General features: G+C 42.7%; 1 protein-coding gene across 1 annotated transcript in view; it reads left to right on the top strand.

Moving 5' to 3' along the window:
• Nucleotides 1-15487, top strand: part of SLC9A6 (solute carrier family 9 member A6) — a 45248-nt gene that overhangs the window by 5944 nt on the left and 23817 nt on the right. Inside the window, exons 2-6 of the mRNA XM_075007720.1 lie at nucleotides 6584-6783; nucleotides 7145-7222; nucleotides 8326-8402; nucleotides 11057-11169; nucleotides 13743-13848. Coding sequence (XP_074863821.1) covers nucleotides 6584-6783; nucleotides 7145-7222; nucleotides 8326-8402; nucleotides 11057-11169; nucleotides 13743-13848 — 574 coding nt within the window. The remainder of the gene's footprint in view (nucleotides 1-6583; nucleotides 6784-7144; nucleotides 7223-8325; nucleotides 8403-11056; nucleotides 11170-13742; nucleotides 13849-15487) is intronic.

The raw sequence follows: 15487 nt of genomic DNA on the forward strand, positions 1-15487 counted from the left end.
GCAAAGACGCACTTCATCTGACCAGCATCTGATGAAGTGAGTCTTTGCTCATGAAAGCTCATGCTCAAAACTTTTCTGTTCGTCTATAAGGTGCCACAGGACCCTTCGTTACCAAATATATACTTGTTCAGTGGCCAGAAATCCTAGGCCATTCTCTGCCTGTTTGGCTTTGGGGAAAATGTAGGAAATTTGCCTCCTTTCAGATTGAGCACAAGTGTGAGTTTAGGAAGAATGAAATCTAATCTCCTGAGGTTTTGTAGAGATTGTTTGGAGTATGGTTGCTCAATGGCGGCTAGCTAAAAACTTCCCAGAGTAGATTACTGAAGATTCATCTTTGCCTGGAAATCCTCAGACCCCCCAAGTATCTTGGACTCAGTATTTCTGATCCATCAGAATTTGAATTTGAGTACTGTAAAGCTACTAAATAAGTTCAGAAAATGACCACACAGGTGGAGCATATGTTGAGGTTTGCTCAGAATTAGCTAATTCTTCTTTGAGTAGCGTCCTCATGGATGCTCCACTCTGGGTGTCAGTGCGCCCTCGTGCCCATGCTTGGAGATTCTTCCATAGCTGTGGTTTCCTGCGCATGTGCAGAAGCTCCACCTCATGCTCTCTGGCGTGTGCACGGTGTGGTCTCCTCAGTTCCTTCTCTACTGTCCTCGGCTGCAGACAGAGCCTTGCTACTCTGTGCAAAAGAGTTTGAAGATTAGTTAATTATTTGTTCGTTGGTTAGCCATTTCACTAGTCCAAGTTTTTCACCCTGCTCTACTTGTTGCATTAAAAATATATATTTAAAAGTTTGTAGTTAGGTAAGTTGAATTACTGCTGTGTCACCACTACGCTGGGCTCCCCAGTATTTAAGAGGTGCACCACCTGCAAAGATGCCATGCCTGCCTTGGATGCCCATGCGTCTTGCATCAAGTGCCTCAAGGAAGGCCACCAAATGCAGCTTTGCATGCACCAGTCAAGACTGACTGCAAGAGCCCACAAGGATCGGGCTGATAGTCTCAAGATTTTCTTGTACAAGAAGTCTTTACAGCCACTGACCCCGGATGTGCCAGTGGCTAAACCTGTGCTCACGGATGAGGGCTCCAGGCATTCCCTGGCCCCTAGAGGGTCTCCTGTTGCTGATCCAGGTCCCTGTTCTGCTCATTCCTGGCCTCTGGCACCATCTGTCTGGGATGCGCCAAAAGAGGGCACCGTGTTTGCCGGCAGCATCGAAAAAGGCGCATTCAGTGCCAAAATGTAAACATGCAGCATTGACTTCGTTGGCACCAGTGACACCCTCGTCCACTGCTGGCGTCTGCTCCTCCTACCCACACCTGCCAGAAAACGACACCACTGGTGGTCTCCACATCCAAGTACTTCATGCAAGTCTAGGGCAGACATCCCTCCCTATTCTCGATCACCAGGGGAGGTGGCATGGCACCACCACAGGCACAGGGTGTTGTACCCTTCTGCACTGCAAAGATGGTCACCAATGGACTTAGCGCTGGTGTCAGTACCAACTAGCCAGCTACCCGATACGGCACCATCTGACTGGCACCACTCATCACCTTGGCTGTTGGCTTCCCCGTGCCAATCCCACAACTTGGCATCATCATTGACCTCTCAGGCTCGATCCCTGACACCCAGCACCAGATCTGATGGTGCCAGCATGTTCTCTTTGCAACACTTGAGCCCTGTGCATCCCTGGCAGGATCCCCCACTGGTTCTGGCCACTGTGCAGTATCATCCTCCACCTCCGCCATGGTTTGCTCACCATCATTCCCAGCTGGAACAACAGTGGTCATTATGGCCTGAACCAACATGGCACCGGCACACTCAGGTGGCACTGTCCTTGGTGTCAGAACCACACCACCTTGACCACACCTATCTACAGCACAGTTTCCTCCATCTGTGTGTCCCAGCATGGAGGGGTCCTTCTTGAAAGGTGAAGGGCCCTCCCCTCTGCACCCATTCTCCTCATTGCTGAATGTTATGGTGCTCTCTCTGTCAGCTGCTTCCACTGATGACGCCCAGTCTTCCCAGGACTTCTTCCACCACATGGTGCAGTCCTTGTACAAGGACACTCAGGAGGTCCTGGTAAAGCAGTACAGAGTACTTCGTACAGTGCAACCTCTGCCATCTTCCTTGGTGCCATTACCTATGGATGAGGCCATCATGGACTCAGCCACAACACTGTGGTACCTTCCACTGTCCACTGCCCCCACCGGCAAATGTGCAGACAAGAAATACTTCGTAGCACCCAAGGACGCCAAGTTCTTCTTCACTCACCCGTCCCCTAATTACTTAATAAGACAAAATCGTTCAGATCCATACCCCAAGATAAAAACAGCAAAAAATGGGACATTATGGGCCGGAAAGTATATTTCTCCAGCACCCTTCTCCTCTGTACCACCAATTATATGACCATGCTGGCAGATTATGATTTCCAGAACCATTCCAAATTACAGGAACTTGTCCCGGCGCTACCAGAACATCAGTGCCACACGCTGTCCAGTATCACCAAGGAGGGCCACACCATCGCCAGCATGGCTGTGCAATCGGCCATGGATATAGCCGACATGGTGGCACACATCACCACCTCAGTGGTAGTCATATGCCCTACCTCCTGGCTTATCCCCTTGGAGGTGCTGAAGGAACTCCAGCATAAGGTCAAAGATCTTCCATTTGACCACCAACATCTGTTTGCTGACAAAACTGATGAGCTCCCTCATTCTATGAAGTGTTCTGAGACAACACTGTGTACCTTAGGGATGTACATGGCCCTGGCCAAACATGCCTGGTACTCTCCATTCCAACGTCCTTGGGACCAATACCAACAGCCCCAGTAACAACCCCAGTTCCAGCAGCAACATCCCAGGCACAGGCCACAGTGCTGTCTTTCAGGCAGTCAACATCAAAGCCAACAGCCCTCAGTGTCCCACACTCAGCCCTTGAAAGAGCAGTTTTGAGAATTTGGTCCAGGGTCTGATCCATCACTTCCAATGGCACCGTTCAACTGTTCCACCACCATCTTGGCCCGTTCCTGTGTCAATGGTCTACCATCACCACAGACAAATGGGTTTTGGGAGTGGTGGAAAAAGGATACTCCACCCCCTTCACCTCTGCCTCCCCAACCTGTCTCCCAACGCTGTCCTTCTTCAGGGACCCTTCTCACGAAAATCTCAACAAGGAGGTCCAACACCACCTCATTTTGGGGACGGTCGAGCCTGTTCCTGAGGAATTCTGGGGCAGAGGGTTTTATTCCTCTTACTTCCTCACTCAGAAGAAGAGCTGGGGATGGAGACTGATTTTGGATCTCAGATGATCAACAAGTATGTCCTTTACAAACGTTTCAGGATGGTGACTTTTGCTACCATTATTCCGGCCCTGGTCAAGAACAGTTGACTCTCAGCCCTCGACCTACAGGAGTCCATTAGAAAGCACTGGTATTTGATCTCTTTCAAGTGCATCTCTTGTCAATAAAACACAGAGCTAGGGGTCAGCTTGTTCATACTTTCACCATAAGATATAATCTCTCTCTCCCAGTGGATTTGTATCTCTTACAAACTGTGCTGTAGGCCAAAGTCTGCCTGCAATAAGAGACCTAGGTACAGCAGCAAATTTTCATCAGGTTGTAAGGTAGCATTTTGATGGTCTTTGTACTTCACGCAGATATTTAAAAGTAAGTTGTCACAACCAGGCATGATAAAATTTAAGAGTATTAAAGCTGTTGTGTTCGTAGAAAATACACAATCTTAATTTTAAACCCTATCTCAGAAATATTCAGGAACACCTAAAAAGCATACAGGCCTCTCCACTGTTAGTTGGAAAGGTAAATGTGAAAAAACAGTTAGCTTTAGCATCTTGTTTCAACATACTCTAGCATCCACACCTTTAAACTTTCCATGCCCTTGCTTCTCTGCATCAGCAGGCTCCTCACCATCAATCTCCAGGTCTGATTCAGAGTGAGGTTTTTATAGTTTTTATTGAACTAAAACATTAAGCCTGTTCAATTTTTGGCATCACCAGAGTAATTCACCAGTCACCAGAAGAATGGAGCGCTAAGACACCAGTCTGTGCCTGAGATTTGATACTATTCTCTGCGATGATAAGAACTAGTAACACATATACGAGGTATGGAAAGTGAGAGCTCTAGGTGTCTCAAAAGCTTGTCTCTCTTATATAAAATGATGGGATCTGAATTTGTCTGTGACCAATCAAGAAAGAGATCTTGGTATCATTGTATGTATTTCTCTGAAAACATCCAATCAGTGTGCAGCAGCAGTCAAAAAAGTGAGCAGGGTGTTGGAAATTATTTGGAAAGGAGTAGAAAATATCATAGTGCCTCTGTTTAAATCTGTGGTGTGTCCTCATTTTGAATACTGTGTACAGATATGGTTGCGGCCACTCAAAAGAGAGATTTTGGAATTGGGAAGCATTCAGGAAGGTCAACAAAAATGAGTAGGGGTATGGAATAGCTTCTGTATGAGGAGAGAGATTAAGACTGAGATTTTTCATCTTGGAAGAGAGAGAACTAAGGGGGAGAGGGATATGACAGAGGTCTATAAAATCATGATGGTGAGAAAAAAAATGAGTGAGTATTTACTCCTTCACATAACACAAGAACTATGGGGTTACCAAATGAAAGTAAAGGACATCAGGCTTGAAACAAAAGGAAGCCTTTTTGTCACCCAATGCACAGTCAACCTGTGGAACTCCTTGCCAGAGGATGTTGCGAAGGTCAAGATCATAACAGGGTTCAAAAAAGAACTAGATAAGTTTGTGGAGGATAGTTTCCATTAATGACTGTTTACCAGCCCTGCCCATCTTGACTGTGGTCCTAGCCTCTCCTTTTTCGAGAAGTTGGGGCTGGGTGACAGTTGATGATTGCTTGTTTTGTTCATTTCCTCTGGTACACCTGGCAAGTTGATGGTTATTCCTACAGTTTCAAAAATTCATGACAGTCTTCAAATTATCTCTTTCCAAGAAAATACATCAATTGTGCTAACTTACCAAGACAGGTTAACATTCCATACATCAATGCTATCTGATTTTTCTTTGGTTACTAGCTCTTGAGTACATTTTAAAAATCTGGGCCAGGGCAAAAACTTAACAAGAACTTCTTTAGGCTGGGGACCCTTCTCCTTAAATCTCAATCCCTTTGCTTCTTTGGCTTAAGCTAGACATTTCAGTGTAACTTCAACACTGGTGAGTTTGTGCAAGAAGCAGCTCTTTAAGATCACCCTTACACAAAGGGAAAAAGTTGAAGACTCTTGAGTTCTTTGGGTGTTACATAAAAGGTGAGTGTCCTCCGTATGAAAGGAAGCAGGGCACACTGCTTATTCTTTGGGAGATGTGCCCCATCTGCCTCTGTGGACCTGCTGAGTGAGTAAGAGCTTGGGAGCTGGTAACAGCAGTGTGCTACGTGTTTTCTGATCAGCTAGTCTGCCGTTCTGTGGTTCTAGTGTGTGGGAATGCCCTTTTTTTGCAATACAGTAGACTGGCCAAGCAAAGGGAGTCTTAAACTCAACTCAGAAGCATTCCAGTTCCACATTTCCAGGTGTTATTTGGCACTAAACACCTTCCTAAGCCCTTTGCAGGACTGGTTTCCACCTAGAATTCTAGTCATGATACTGCCCTTTTTGATCAACCTGAAAGAGAGCTTTTATCCTGATGAGAAATCTTGCAATTCTTTGAAGTTTTTATACTGCCCTAACACTATTGTAGGTATGTGTTCCTCATATTGTAAAAGGAATTCACAATGATTTCTGTGTATTTTCCCTCACTAGTGTATTTTATTCTCTTTTTATATAAATGTTTGTAGTTTGTGAATGCACCATGGGAAACAGTATATACATGGGAGCTTCTGTGTATGATCTGCTATTTATACATGAAAGTTTCCAGTCATTGAGAGAGGGATGGTTTTTCTGCCCATACCTCAAGTGTGTTTCCTGAACAGAATCATAGAACACTAGAACTGGAAGGCACCTCAAGAGGTTATTGAGTTCAGGCCCCAACCTTTACGGCAGGATCAAGCTCCCTCTAGACAATCCCTGATAGATGTCTACCTGACCTGCTCTTAAGCATCTCCAGTGGTTCCACAACCTCCCTAGGCAATTTATTCTAGCGTTTAACCACTCTGTCAATTAGGAAGTTTTCCTAATGTCCAACCTAAACATCCCTTGCTGCAGTTAAACCTATTGCTTCTTGTCCTATACTGAGAGTCCAAAGAGGACAATTTTTCTCCCTCCTCCTTGTGACTCTCTTTTAGGTATTGAAAACTGCTGTCTTGTCCACTCTGTCTTCTCTTTTCTGAGCTAAGCAATGTATGTATGTAGCTGCATCCTCAGAAATGCTAATTCGAGCCACCCCCAAGAAGCAATATGCTACCAATATGGACATTCTGTGGGTCAGTACTTCAGGAAGCCTTTCTGATGTATTTTTTTTCTCTTAAAAGAGGTTGGGGTTTCACAACTCTGAGATGCTAGCAAGGCACAAGCATAAATTTAGAGTGTATCTTCCACATACCCAGGTGGAATTTAAATGGTTAATATTTACAGATGCTGCATGACTAATGGTGTGTCCTTATTTCCAGGTGTTCTGATGGGTGTCCTCCTTCGATATGGAATTCACGTTCCCAGTGACGTTAATAATGTGACCCTAAGTTGTCAAGTGCAAACCAGTCCAGCTACTTTGTTAGTAAATGTCAGTGGGAAATATTATGAATATACCCTGAAGGGGGAAATCAGTCCTCATGAGCTTAATAATGTTCAAGATAATGAAATGCTGAGAAAGGTGAGCTCCTTAATGTTTGGAAACTTTGTATGGCATAGTTCCTGGCAGTGGTCCAATAGAGGATTTGCTAAACAGGGCCAGTACTGTTCCCTTTGCAATTTGTAGTTTTCTCAGCTGCAGTGGGGGAAGGATTGTGCCCAAACTGTAAACCAGTATATTTATTATATAGTTACTGCAGTAGTTCATTTTATCATAAAAGGTACAAATTGATTGCACTTCATTTTATTCTTCTTAGTCATGTAGTTTTCATGCCCAACTGTCTCGTCTGGCTATATATAAAATATGCAACATATTCTGATGACTGTAATCTTTTTTGTCTCATAAAGTCTTAACTTCAACAGATTTTATTCTTTTTAAATAGGTGACTTTTGATCCTGAAGTGTTTTTCAATATTCTTCTCCCTCCGATTATTTTTTATGCAGGATACAGCTTAAAAAGGGTATGTCTCATTGCATTTCATTGTGTTTGAAGGTTGTTAGTATTTAAAATGCTTGCAGCTCGGGAAGTACAGTAATACAGAACAAAGGTCAGCAGGCCTCATTTGTAGCGCACAGTCCTACATGCTGTTTTAATTATTTCTAGAGTGTTCATTGCCATAATGACTAAGTAGAAGGATTGTCATGCTGCCCTATACATTGGTGTATATACACAAAAAAAGAGAATATAATATAAAATATTTATATTAAAAATATAAATGTGGCTTATATAATCTTTGTCTGAAGTCTCCACTTCTTCAGATTTGCACTCATGTGTGAGAGTGTTTCAATGCCTGATCGACTGTAAAATTTTTGTCCCTATCCCATCCTGAAAGTCACAAGCCTAAAGGGTCAGTTATGTGAATTTCTGCTTTTAAAAAAAAAAAAAAAATCTGGGAAAATGGAAATTCTAGCCATGTCAGTGTCTTGTATTCAGTGCATGTTGTCATATTGTGTATGGGTCAGAGCTTCGTCTTGGGCATCACTCAGCAAAGTAACTTTTATCAAGGTTTACAAAAAGCAGAGGTAGGGGAACTTGTTTTTTTTGGCATGGGTCACCAAGGAGAACATAAACTTCCTCTGGAGTTCCCCAGGAAGCAGCTGTTACAAACCATTTTTAAGCACTTAAATCATATTAGGTTGTGCAAAGCCTTTTGCAGGTTTGAAATGAACAACAGTTCACTCCTTGTCCTAGCCAGATCTCCAAAGTACTAAAGTATAAGGAAGGAAACATGAGCCCTATTTGGCTCCTGTAAAAGGAAACAATCATTTCAGGCTTGGAAATCCCCCAGGCCCTGCAGTCTACTAAGTAAGCTTCTAAAAGAAAACAATTTATTAGTAGTAGTAGTATTAGTATTGCGGTAGCATGTAGGGGCCACGGATCAAGGCCCTACTGTGGACGGTGCTGTATAAACACAGTTTTATTGCTGAGGAGAACATACAATCAAAGTTTGAGAAGAAATGTTGATAACACTATCTTAATATATGTTGTAAGAGAAACATAAAACCGGTCTGAAAACAAAGTATTAGTAAGGCTGTAATGCAGCGTGTTTCGTTTCTTGTCTAGAGGCATTTCTTCCGAAACCTGGGCTCAATCCTAGCGTACGCTTTTCTTGGAACAGCTATCTCCTGTTTTGTGATAGGGTGAGTATTTGAAGTCCATCCACAGGTTTTGGTAATATGGATAGAGCCCTGTGCCAATACCAAATTGGTATCCGCATCTGCAAAAATTATCCACAGATATCCACCTCCATAGATATAAAGCAAATAGCTGAAAATGTGCAGGGTTCTAGATGCAAAGTTCATATCCCCTTCAATGAGCCACAGATATCCACATCCACAACCCTATACCTGTGGGTATAAAGTGGATATTGGAGGATTCGCCGAGCTGTAAATATGGATGGCTTGTACTGTGTTTGCTCATTTATGCCAACATTGGCTAGATTAAAAGTAGCATGGAGATACTTACCCATTCTGTGATCACATATTCACTTGCATTGTAGACATGTCCTCAGTGTGGAGTAAGATGGCTCTGTGCACAGAGCTTAGAGCTAGGATTCCTGAGTTCTAACCTCCCAGTCTCAGTTACTTTAAAGGAGGCATTAATATTACAGGTTGCACCTTCCTCATCTGGCACCCTCAGGACTTGACTGGTCCCAAATGAGAGAGGTCCCCTGCCTCCAGCCCCCCAGACTTCTGCCCTGTGCTGCTACCAGCTCCACTTCCTCCCTGCTGGCCTCCATGCCTCTGCGCCCTCCACCCCCCAACTCCACCCCAAGCAGCCCCCTTAACTTTGACCAGGCTCCTGGACATGGCCTCAGCTGCTGGCCCCCATGGAGACTGGTGCCAGCTCCAGCCCCAGCTGGAATGCCGAATGCCTGGCTTCAGCCATGGCTGGACATCTGGCCATGGCCCAGCATTGCTGGCTCTGACCATGACGAGGCTGACAGACTCTGCAGGAGCTCAGAGGATACTTGCTCCAGCTGTGGGTGGAAGTGGTCCTGACCCTGGCCCTGGGGGCATTGGCTTCAGTGCTTCCTGGGCTGCCAAAACAGGCCCAACTGGGCTCCTGGTGCAGCCCCAGCTCCGGGGACAAAGGCCCCATGGGGCTTCCCTGCACAGGCCCACCACCTCCCTGTAGCTGGGCTTCTGCCCAGCATGGCTCCCAGTCACCAGCCAAACAGCCTTCCAGCCTGGGGCTCTCTGGTCAAGTAACATCCATGGTCCTCCTGGACCATATATGTTGCCAGACCAGAGAACCCCAGTTTTGGGGTGTCCAACGTGTGGTTTCCTACCTTTCAGAAGAATTAAAGATCAGTAAGGGTCTGACAAATATTATACTGGTTTTTTTTGGTTTCTAGTTATTACTGTACTGCAATAAATAGAATGTAGTATTTTATATCAATATTGGCTTTAAAAGATTTCCAGACATTTTCACAGGTCTTTAAATAGCAGGTGTTACTTATGAAACTGAATTGGTGAAAGAATTGTTAGATCTAAGTAACTAATGATGGACTAGTATGAAATATGGAGTGCCACGCAAACTGCATGGTGGTTTTTAAAAAAAGCCCAAACATCTGAACTATAACAGCGTCTAACCTGAAAACTTGGCCTAAGAATAGGCATTTCAATAAGCGTCGATTTAGAGTTGACCTTATCAAAAACTCCCAAAGAGATTAATGGCTTTGGAAGTTGCTTCAGGAGCAGAACATAAACTCTGCTGTACTTTCTCATTCGTGGTAAGGCACGATGCTAAGTAAGAGCCCAGAGAAAGGCAACACAAACCTACAAGGTGATGTTCAATTTTAAAAATATAATTATCAGTTTTAATTTTTTTTTTTTGTTGCCAGAGAGATACAAAAGTTCCTCGGGGGTAGAAGGTGTTACTCTAAATAACAGGAAAAGGTATTAAAATCATCAGTAGATTTTTCTCATCTTTCCGGGAAAACAACTATTTCATGCCTTTTCGTTCCCCCACACATGCTGTGTTTGATCTAACCAGTGATTAGAGATGCCCTTTAACTACTAGGACACAATATGTGCATATGTAGCAGTAGCTGAAACAAATTCATCTTTGAAAATGTCTCAGCATATTGCAGGAAAATTACTGCTATGTGTTAAACTGGCAAGTTGGCGGGGCTTTGGTTTCCTCCTGGATGCTGCTGGTCATGCCCCGCTGTGATTTTATGTAGTATTCTTGATTTGTACAGCCAGAGGGAACTGATTCTGATTCTAAGTAGTAAAATGTGAGAGTTGCATAGGGTGCTTTTGAGAAAAGATTGTGGAAGATAAAAGCAAGTTCAGCCTACATATAGATTTGTCTTTAAAAAAAAAAAAAAAAAGAGGTTTGTTCCAAAGTCAGTGAAAGATCGTTACACTGACGCCTCATATAAAACTTTGTAGAAATTAAACTGTTTCCGAGATGGTGGAGGAGAGACGGTGTGTGTTGTGCGTTCCACAAGCTGCTGACACATTTATCCCGTTAACCTGCAGGTATTAAGTAGCTTTATGCACACAGTAATTCAAATATTAAATCCATTTGCTGCTAACCACACACAGCAACATGTGGGGATTAAATCGGAGTTTAGGGCTCTTAACAGTTTGCAGACTTGCCACTATCTATAATCACAGCCAACCCTGTCAAACTCCGTGGTTCTTGTTTAACATAAATATTAAAAACAGTATTGCATATTGAGGCCACTTTACCTGTTAAACTTGACAATTCAAGGGAATCACTTTGTTAAAACCATATGCACCCGCATTTCAAATATCCAGTCATGTCTCTGCTTATTCAACAGGTCAATCATGTACGGCTGCGTAGCGTTGATGAAAGTAACCGGGCAACTTGGTGGAGATTTTTACTTTACAGACTGTCTGTTGTTTGGTGCCATAGTATCAGCTACTGACCCAGGTACATTGTGATCATTATTTTCCCTCACATATTACCAAATTACTGCTCTGTATTAGATTGGGGGAAGAGAGAGATGTGGCTTATGTCACCTTTCCCTGAGTTTTGGAGTTTAAACACATTATGACTCATTTTTAGGGGTAAAATTGGTCTCCGTCAAGAAGAAGAATAATACTTCAATTATGTATGAAAGCTGCCCGCTTCCAAAGCTTTGTCCTCAACTGACATGGGGAAGCTTGCTGTTGATTTTACTGGGGTTTACCTCAGGCCCATAGTAAGCATGGCAAATGGAAGCCTCTAGCACCATTTGCACATAGTCAGTCCTGCTCAAAGTGTGTGAATTCACGGTGTTTGCTAGACAATCTCTAGCCTCAAAGTTTTGGGGAGATAGATGTTTTTCCCTCTGAATCTAAAACATGAACTCATGCTCAGCATAACAAAAACAATGGTGGTTAATTAAAAAAGATCATATTCAAGTTTGCTGAGCCCTTTAGCTTTGCAAAGTGCCAAACAAATGCTAAGGGTTGGTATGCTTGATTTCAACAAGATATTTTTAATTGTTAATGGTCTTCATCACATTTGTACTGATCAGAGTAATCTAATCTAAGAACACTGAGCAAAAAATTAGCCCTTTTTTAATGAAAGAACAGAACTCAAATTTCTTCCATTGGTGCCTTACGCCTTCAGAGATCTGAGATGCTGCAGCCTAGCACTGCTTCCAAAGTTATAGCAGCCCTTATGGTGTGTCTACATAGCAGCTGCGAGAGCACTTCTCTGTGGGTAGACAGACATGCATTGGCTCTGCTCTAGTTTGCATGCTAAAAATAACCATATGGGCCACAGCAGCACAGGGGGGCTTGTTTGGACCAGCCACCTGAGAATGTAAGTCGGGGAGCAGATGTGATTGCATTTAGGTGTGTAATAATGTTCCCTGTAATTTGCATCCAGGAGCAGAATATTTTTTCCTTATTCACCGAGGCACGTGCGAACATGCACCACCTAGAAACAAAATTCTGCTGATCGCTTGGGAGGCACATGTTATAGGAAGCGCTTTTGTAGCCTGTGCTGTTATGGCCATGCAGCTGTTTTTAGCAAGCTTAGCTGGAGCTCATCCTACCAGTGCTTAGAAGTGCCCTCCCAGACATCCGACCCGTTGACTTGTTTAAAAGCTGAGATTTGCATCACATACTGCACACACGGGACATATTTTGTGCATGTGCAATGCCTGTGTTCTTTTTCTAAACTTGGGCAATAAAATGAATGCCCATGGTTATTCTTGCTAGTTGGAGTTTGATTCCTTTCACGTGATCTCACCCATCAATTCGTTTGTGTCATTTTAAAAAATACAGATAACCTTGATTTCCTACGACGATAGTCCAAAACGTAACCCCTTAGCACAGAGTAAGAGCATTGTTTTGGATTATTACTGTAAAAGTTATGCACGTCCAGTTAATACAGTCAAATGACACTGACAGTTGCCCTTAATAGAACACGTTAACATATGAACTTACATCCCTTTCGTAGCTTCTCCCGTTGTGTGTTGTGTTGTCCATTTGTTGAGACTGTTAAGTCTTCTGGGCAGGGATGTTTTGTTCTGTCTGTCCTGCAGTGCCAAGCATGCAGTTAGTGCTTAATAAATGATTCTTTTTAAGGCCACCTTTGCAGAATGCAGTTAACAATTGACTTCAGTGGGAGTTACTTCTTTTTAAGCATGTTTAGCTTAATTTTAATGACTTTCTGGAATGGGCGTGTTTTCTTGAACTGACTTGTTTCTGATCATAGTGTCCTCTGCAGCTTCAGCCTGAATAAAGTATTACATTGATATTAATCTGTCAATCAGCAAATGCCCTTTTTGTGTCTAAGTGGGTTAAAGCCCCTTAGATATGCATATCTGAGCTTTTTGCCTCTCATATGGTAATTATTTTAAAAGGGCTTTTAGGGCAGTCACATTACATTAGTTCAAGCCTGTATGAGAGATGCTTCCACGTGACATTGCATGATACAAGAGCAAGGGTTACAGTGTGTAGATCTTGCTTACTGTAGACATTCTTACAGTGCCCATGAGACTGATCTTAAACTTGTGAGTCAAACAGTTGCAGAAAGAATAGATCAAATTCTGATCTCTGTTGCACTTCTGTAAAACCTATGCAACTGAAGACAGACTTTGGCCCATTCTTTTGTTGTTTCCAGATAACCTCAAAATTCAAGGAAGGCGCCAGCATGCATTAGATGTTGGTCCATATCAATGTTCATCAGCACTTCTGGGATCTTACAATAAAATCAGGGCTCTTCCGAGGTTAAGGGAGAATTTAAAAAGGCCTCCAAAGGGCAATAACTCTGTGTTATATAGGGGGGAAGCGCATCCTCATTCTGTATGTAAAACAGACATAAAATATAGAAAACGCAATATTGAGGAGGCATAGGAAACAGCAGCAAAGATTTTCACATGAATTCCTACACAGCCTAGTAAAATACAAAGGAAGGCAGAATTCTAAAAAGGACAAGTTTTTGCTTTAATGGATATATAAAAAAGTAATGACACCTTTCCAATGTCTCTCTATTTTTCTGTTTGTCAGTGACTGTTCTTGCCATATTCCATGAGCTTCAGGTTGATGTTGAGCTGTATGCCCTTCTCTTTGGCGAAAGCGTCCTCAATGATGCCGTTGCCATAGTGCTGTCTTCGTAAGTCTGTTCTGTTTTTTTTTTTAATTGTTATGTATGTCATGTGTTGGACATTAAAAACCACCTGGTGTTAGCATCAGTGAAAATAGCAATATCAGTATTTATTATAATCAGAACTCGTACTAATCCTCCCAATACAATCTTCCGTATTAATCACCCTTAAATTAGCCTCTCAAGGAGAGACTGCTGCTGGAATTGAAAGCAACACTGAGACCCCAGTTATAGCCATTACAATGCATGATTTTGTTTTGTTTTGTTTTTTGGGGTTTTTTGCCTATTGACTCAGTCAAGAGGGAATCTTAACACCTGCCTGTAATGTCAAAAAGGAACAATGTCTGCTCTTTTGCTGCGGGATCTTGCTAATGCTACTCATGGATGAGATCATTCTCAAATAATTCTCCACCCACACACTTGCTTTTCCTCTCATGGAAATACTAGAGAAAGCAGAAAGCTTCTTATGCCTTCCACTGCATTGAAAAGACCGTTGCTGCTACTGTAGTAAATACCCTGGGCTGAGAGCACCAGTGCCGGAAATTCAGCATCTCCCTTAATCAAGTGGATGCTTTCAAACTTTTCTGAATCTGTAACACATTTACCAGTGTGTTTGTTATCATGGAAGTATTGTTTTCATATATATGATATTTGTGATCACAGCAGATTCATTTATGGTTAAAATGGACACAGAAACTAATTTAGATATTCTGAAGTATTTGAGAACCCAGACGGATGATTGTCTACATTTTAATTGCAATGTGTGGACCAATCCTGCATCTCATGTCTGAGAAGTACTTACTAAATAGAATACCCCATTGAAGTCTCTGCAACTATTTGTATTAATTAATCTCTTTGTCTTTATACTGGGGCTGTCACCAGAGTATTTAAGATGTGTCCCAGCATAGAACCTGCTATGAAGTGTGTGTGTTGCAAGGGGTTACGTGTGTTGCATATCGCAGCAATGAAATTCAGAGCTTCTCTACCTACCCACTTGCCTGTGTGAACCTAACTAACAAAATCCATTGTAATTCAGCCTTTTGTTGCTTTGGTGCAAGTTCTACATGTGGAAACTCAAGTTTCAGATTCTGAAGATCCTCTTCTGAGTAAGTTAAATCAAAATAGAACACTCTAGTTTGATCTGAAGAAGTGGGTCTGTCCCACGAAAGCTCATCACCTAATAAATGATTTTGTTTTGTCTTTAAAGTGCTGCTGGACTGCTTTTTTTGTTTTGATAGTATATAGACTAGCACAGCTCCCTCCCTGTTACTACTCTAATTTGGGAATAAGAGCACCCACCGTGTAACTTGCACCATAAAAAATGGCGTGAGCTACAACCTATTGAGTTATTTTGATACAAGTTTGTCTGTAGTCCTCTCCTCAAAATGGAGAGGGGGTACAAAGGTAGAAGTGCTCTCAGTGACCTGCTCACATCCCTTTGTAATGGTCCTGTGATTGTCCCTAGCATACGGGCACACTTTAAAAAATGTACCCAACGTTTGTAAGTGTACATTATGTTACTGTAATTAGCTGATGACCTCGAAGACCTAAAGATATAATCCATCTTTATATGGATTCGATGCGTATCAGAGCCTATTAACCAGGGTTACCCTCTGAGGTAAGTTAGTAACAGTAATTTCTTCCTTGA

This window comes from Carettochelys insculpta, chromosome 13 (assembly GCF_033958435.1).
Source record: "Carettochelys insculpta isolate YL-2023 chromosome 13, ASM3395843v1, whole genome shotgun sequence".
Lineage (NCBI taxonomy): Eukaryota > Metazoa > Chordata > Testudines > Carettochelyidae > Carettochelys > Carettochelys insculpta.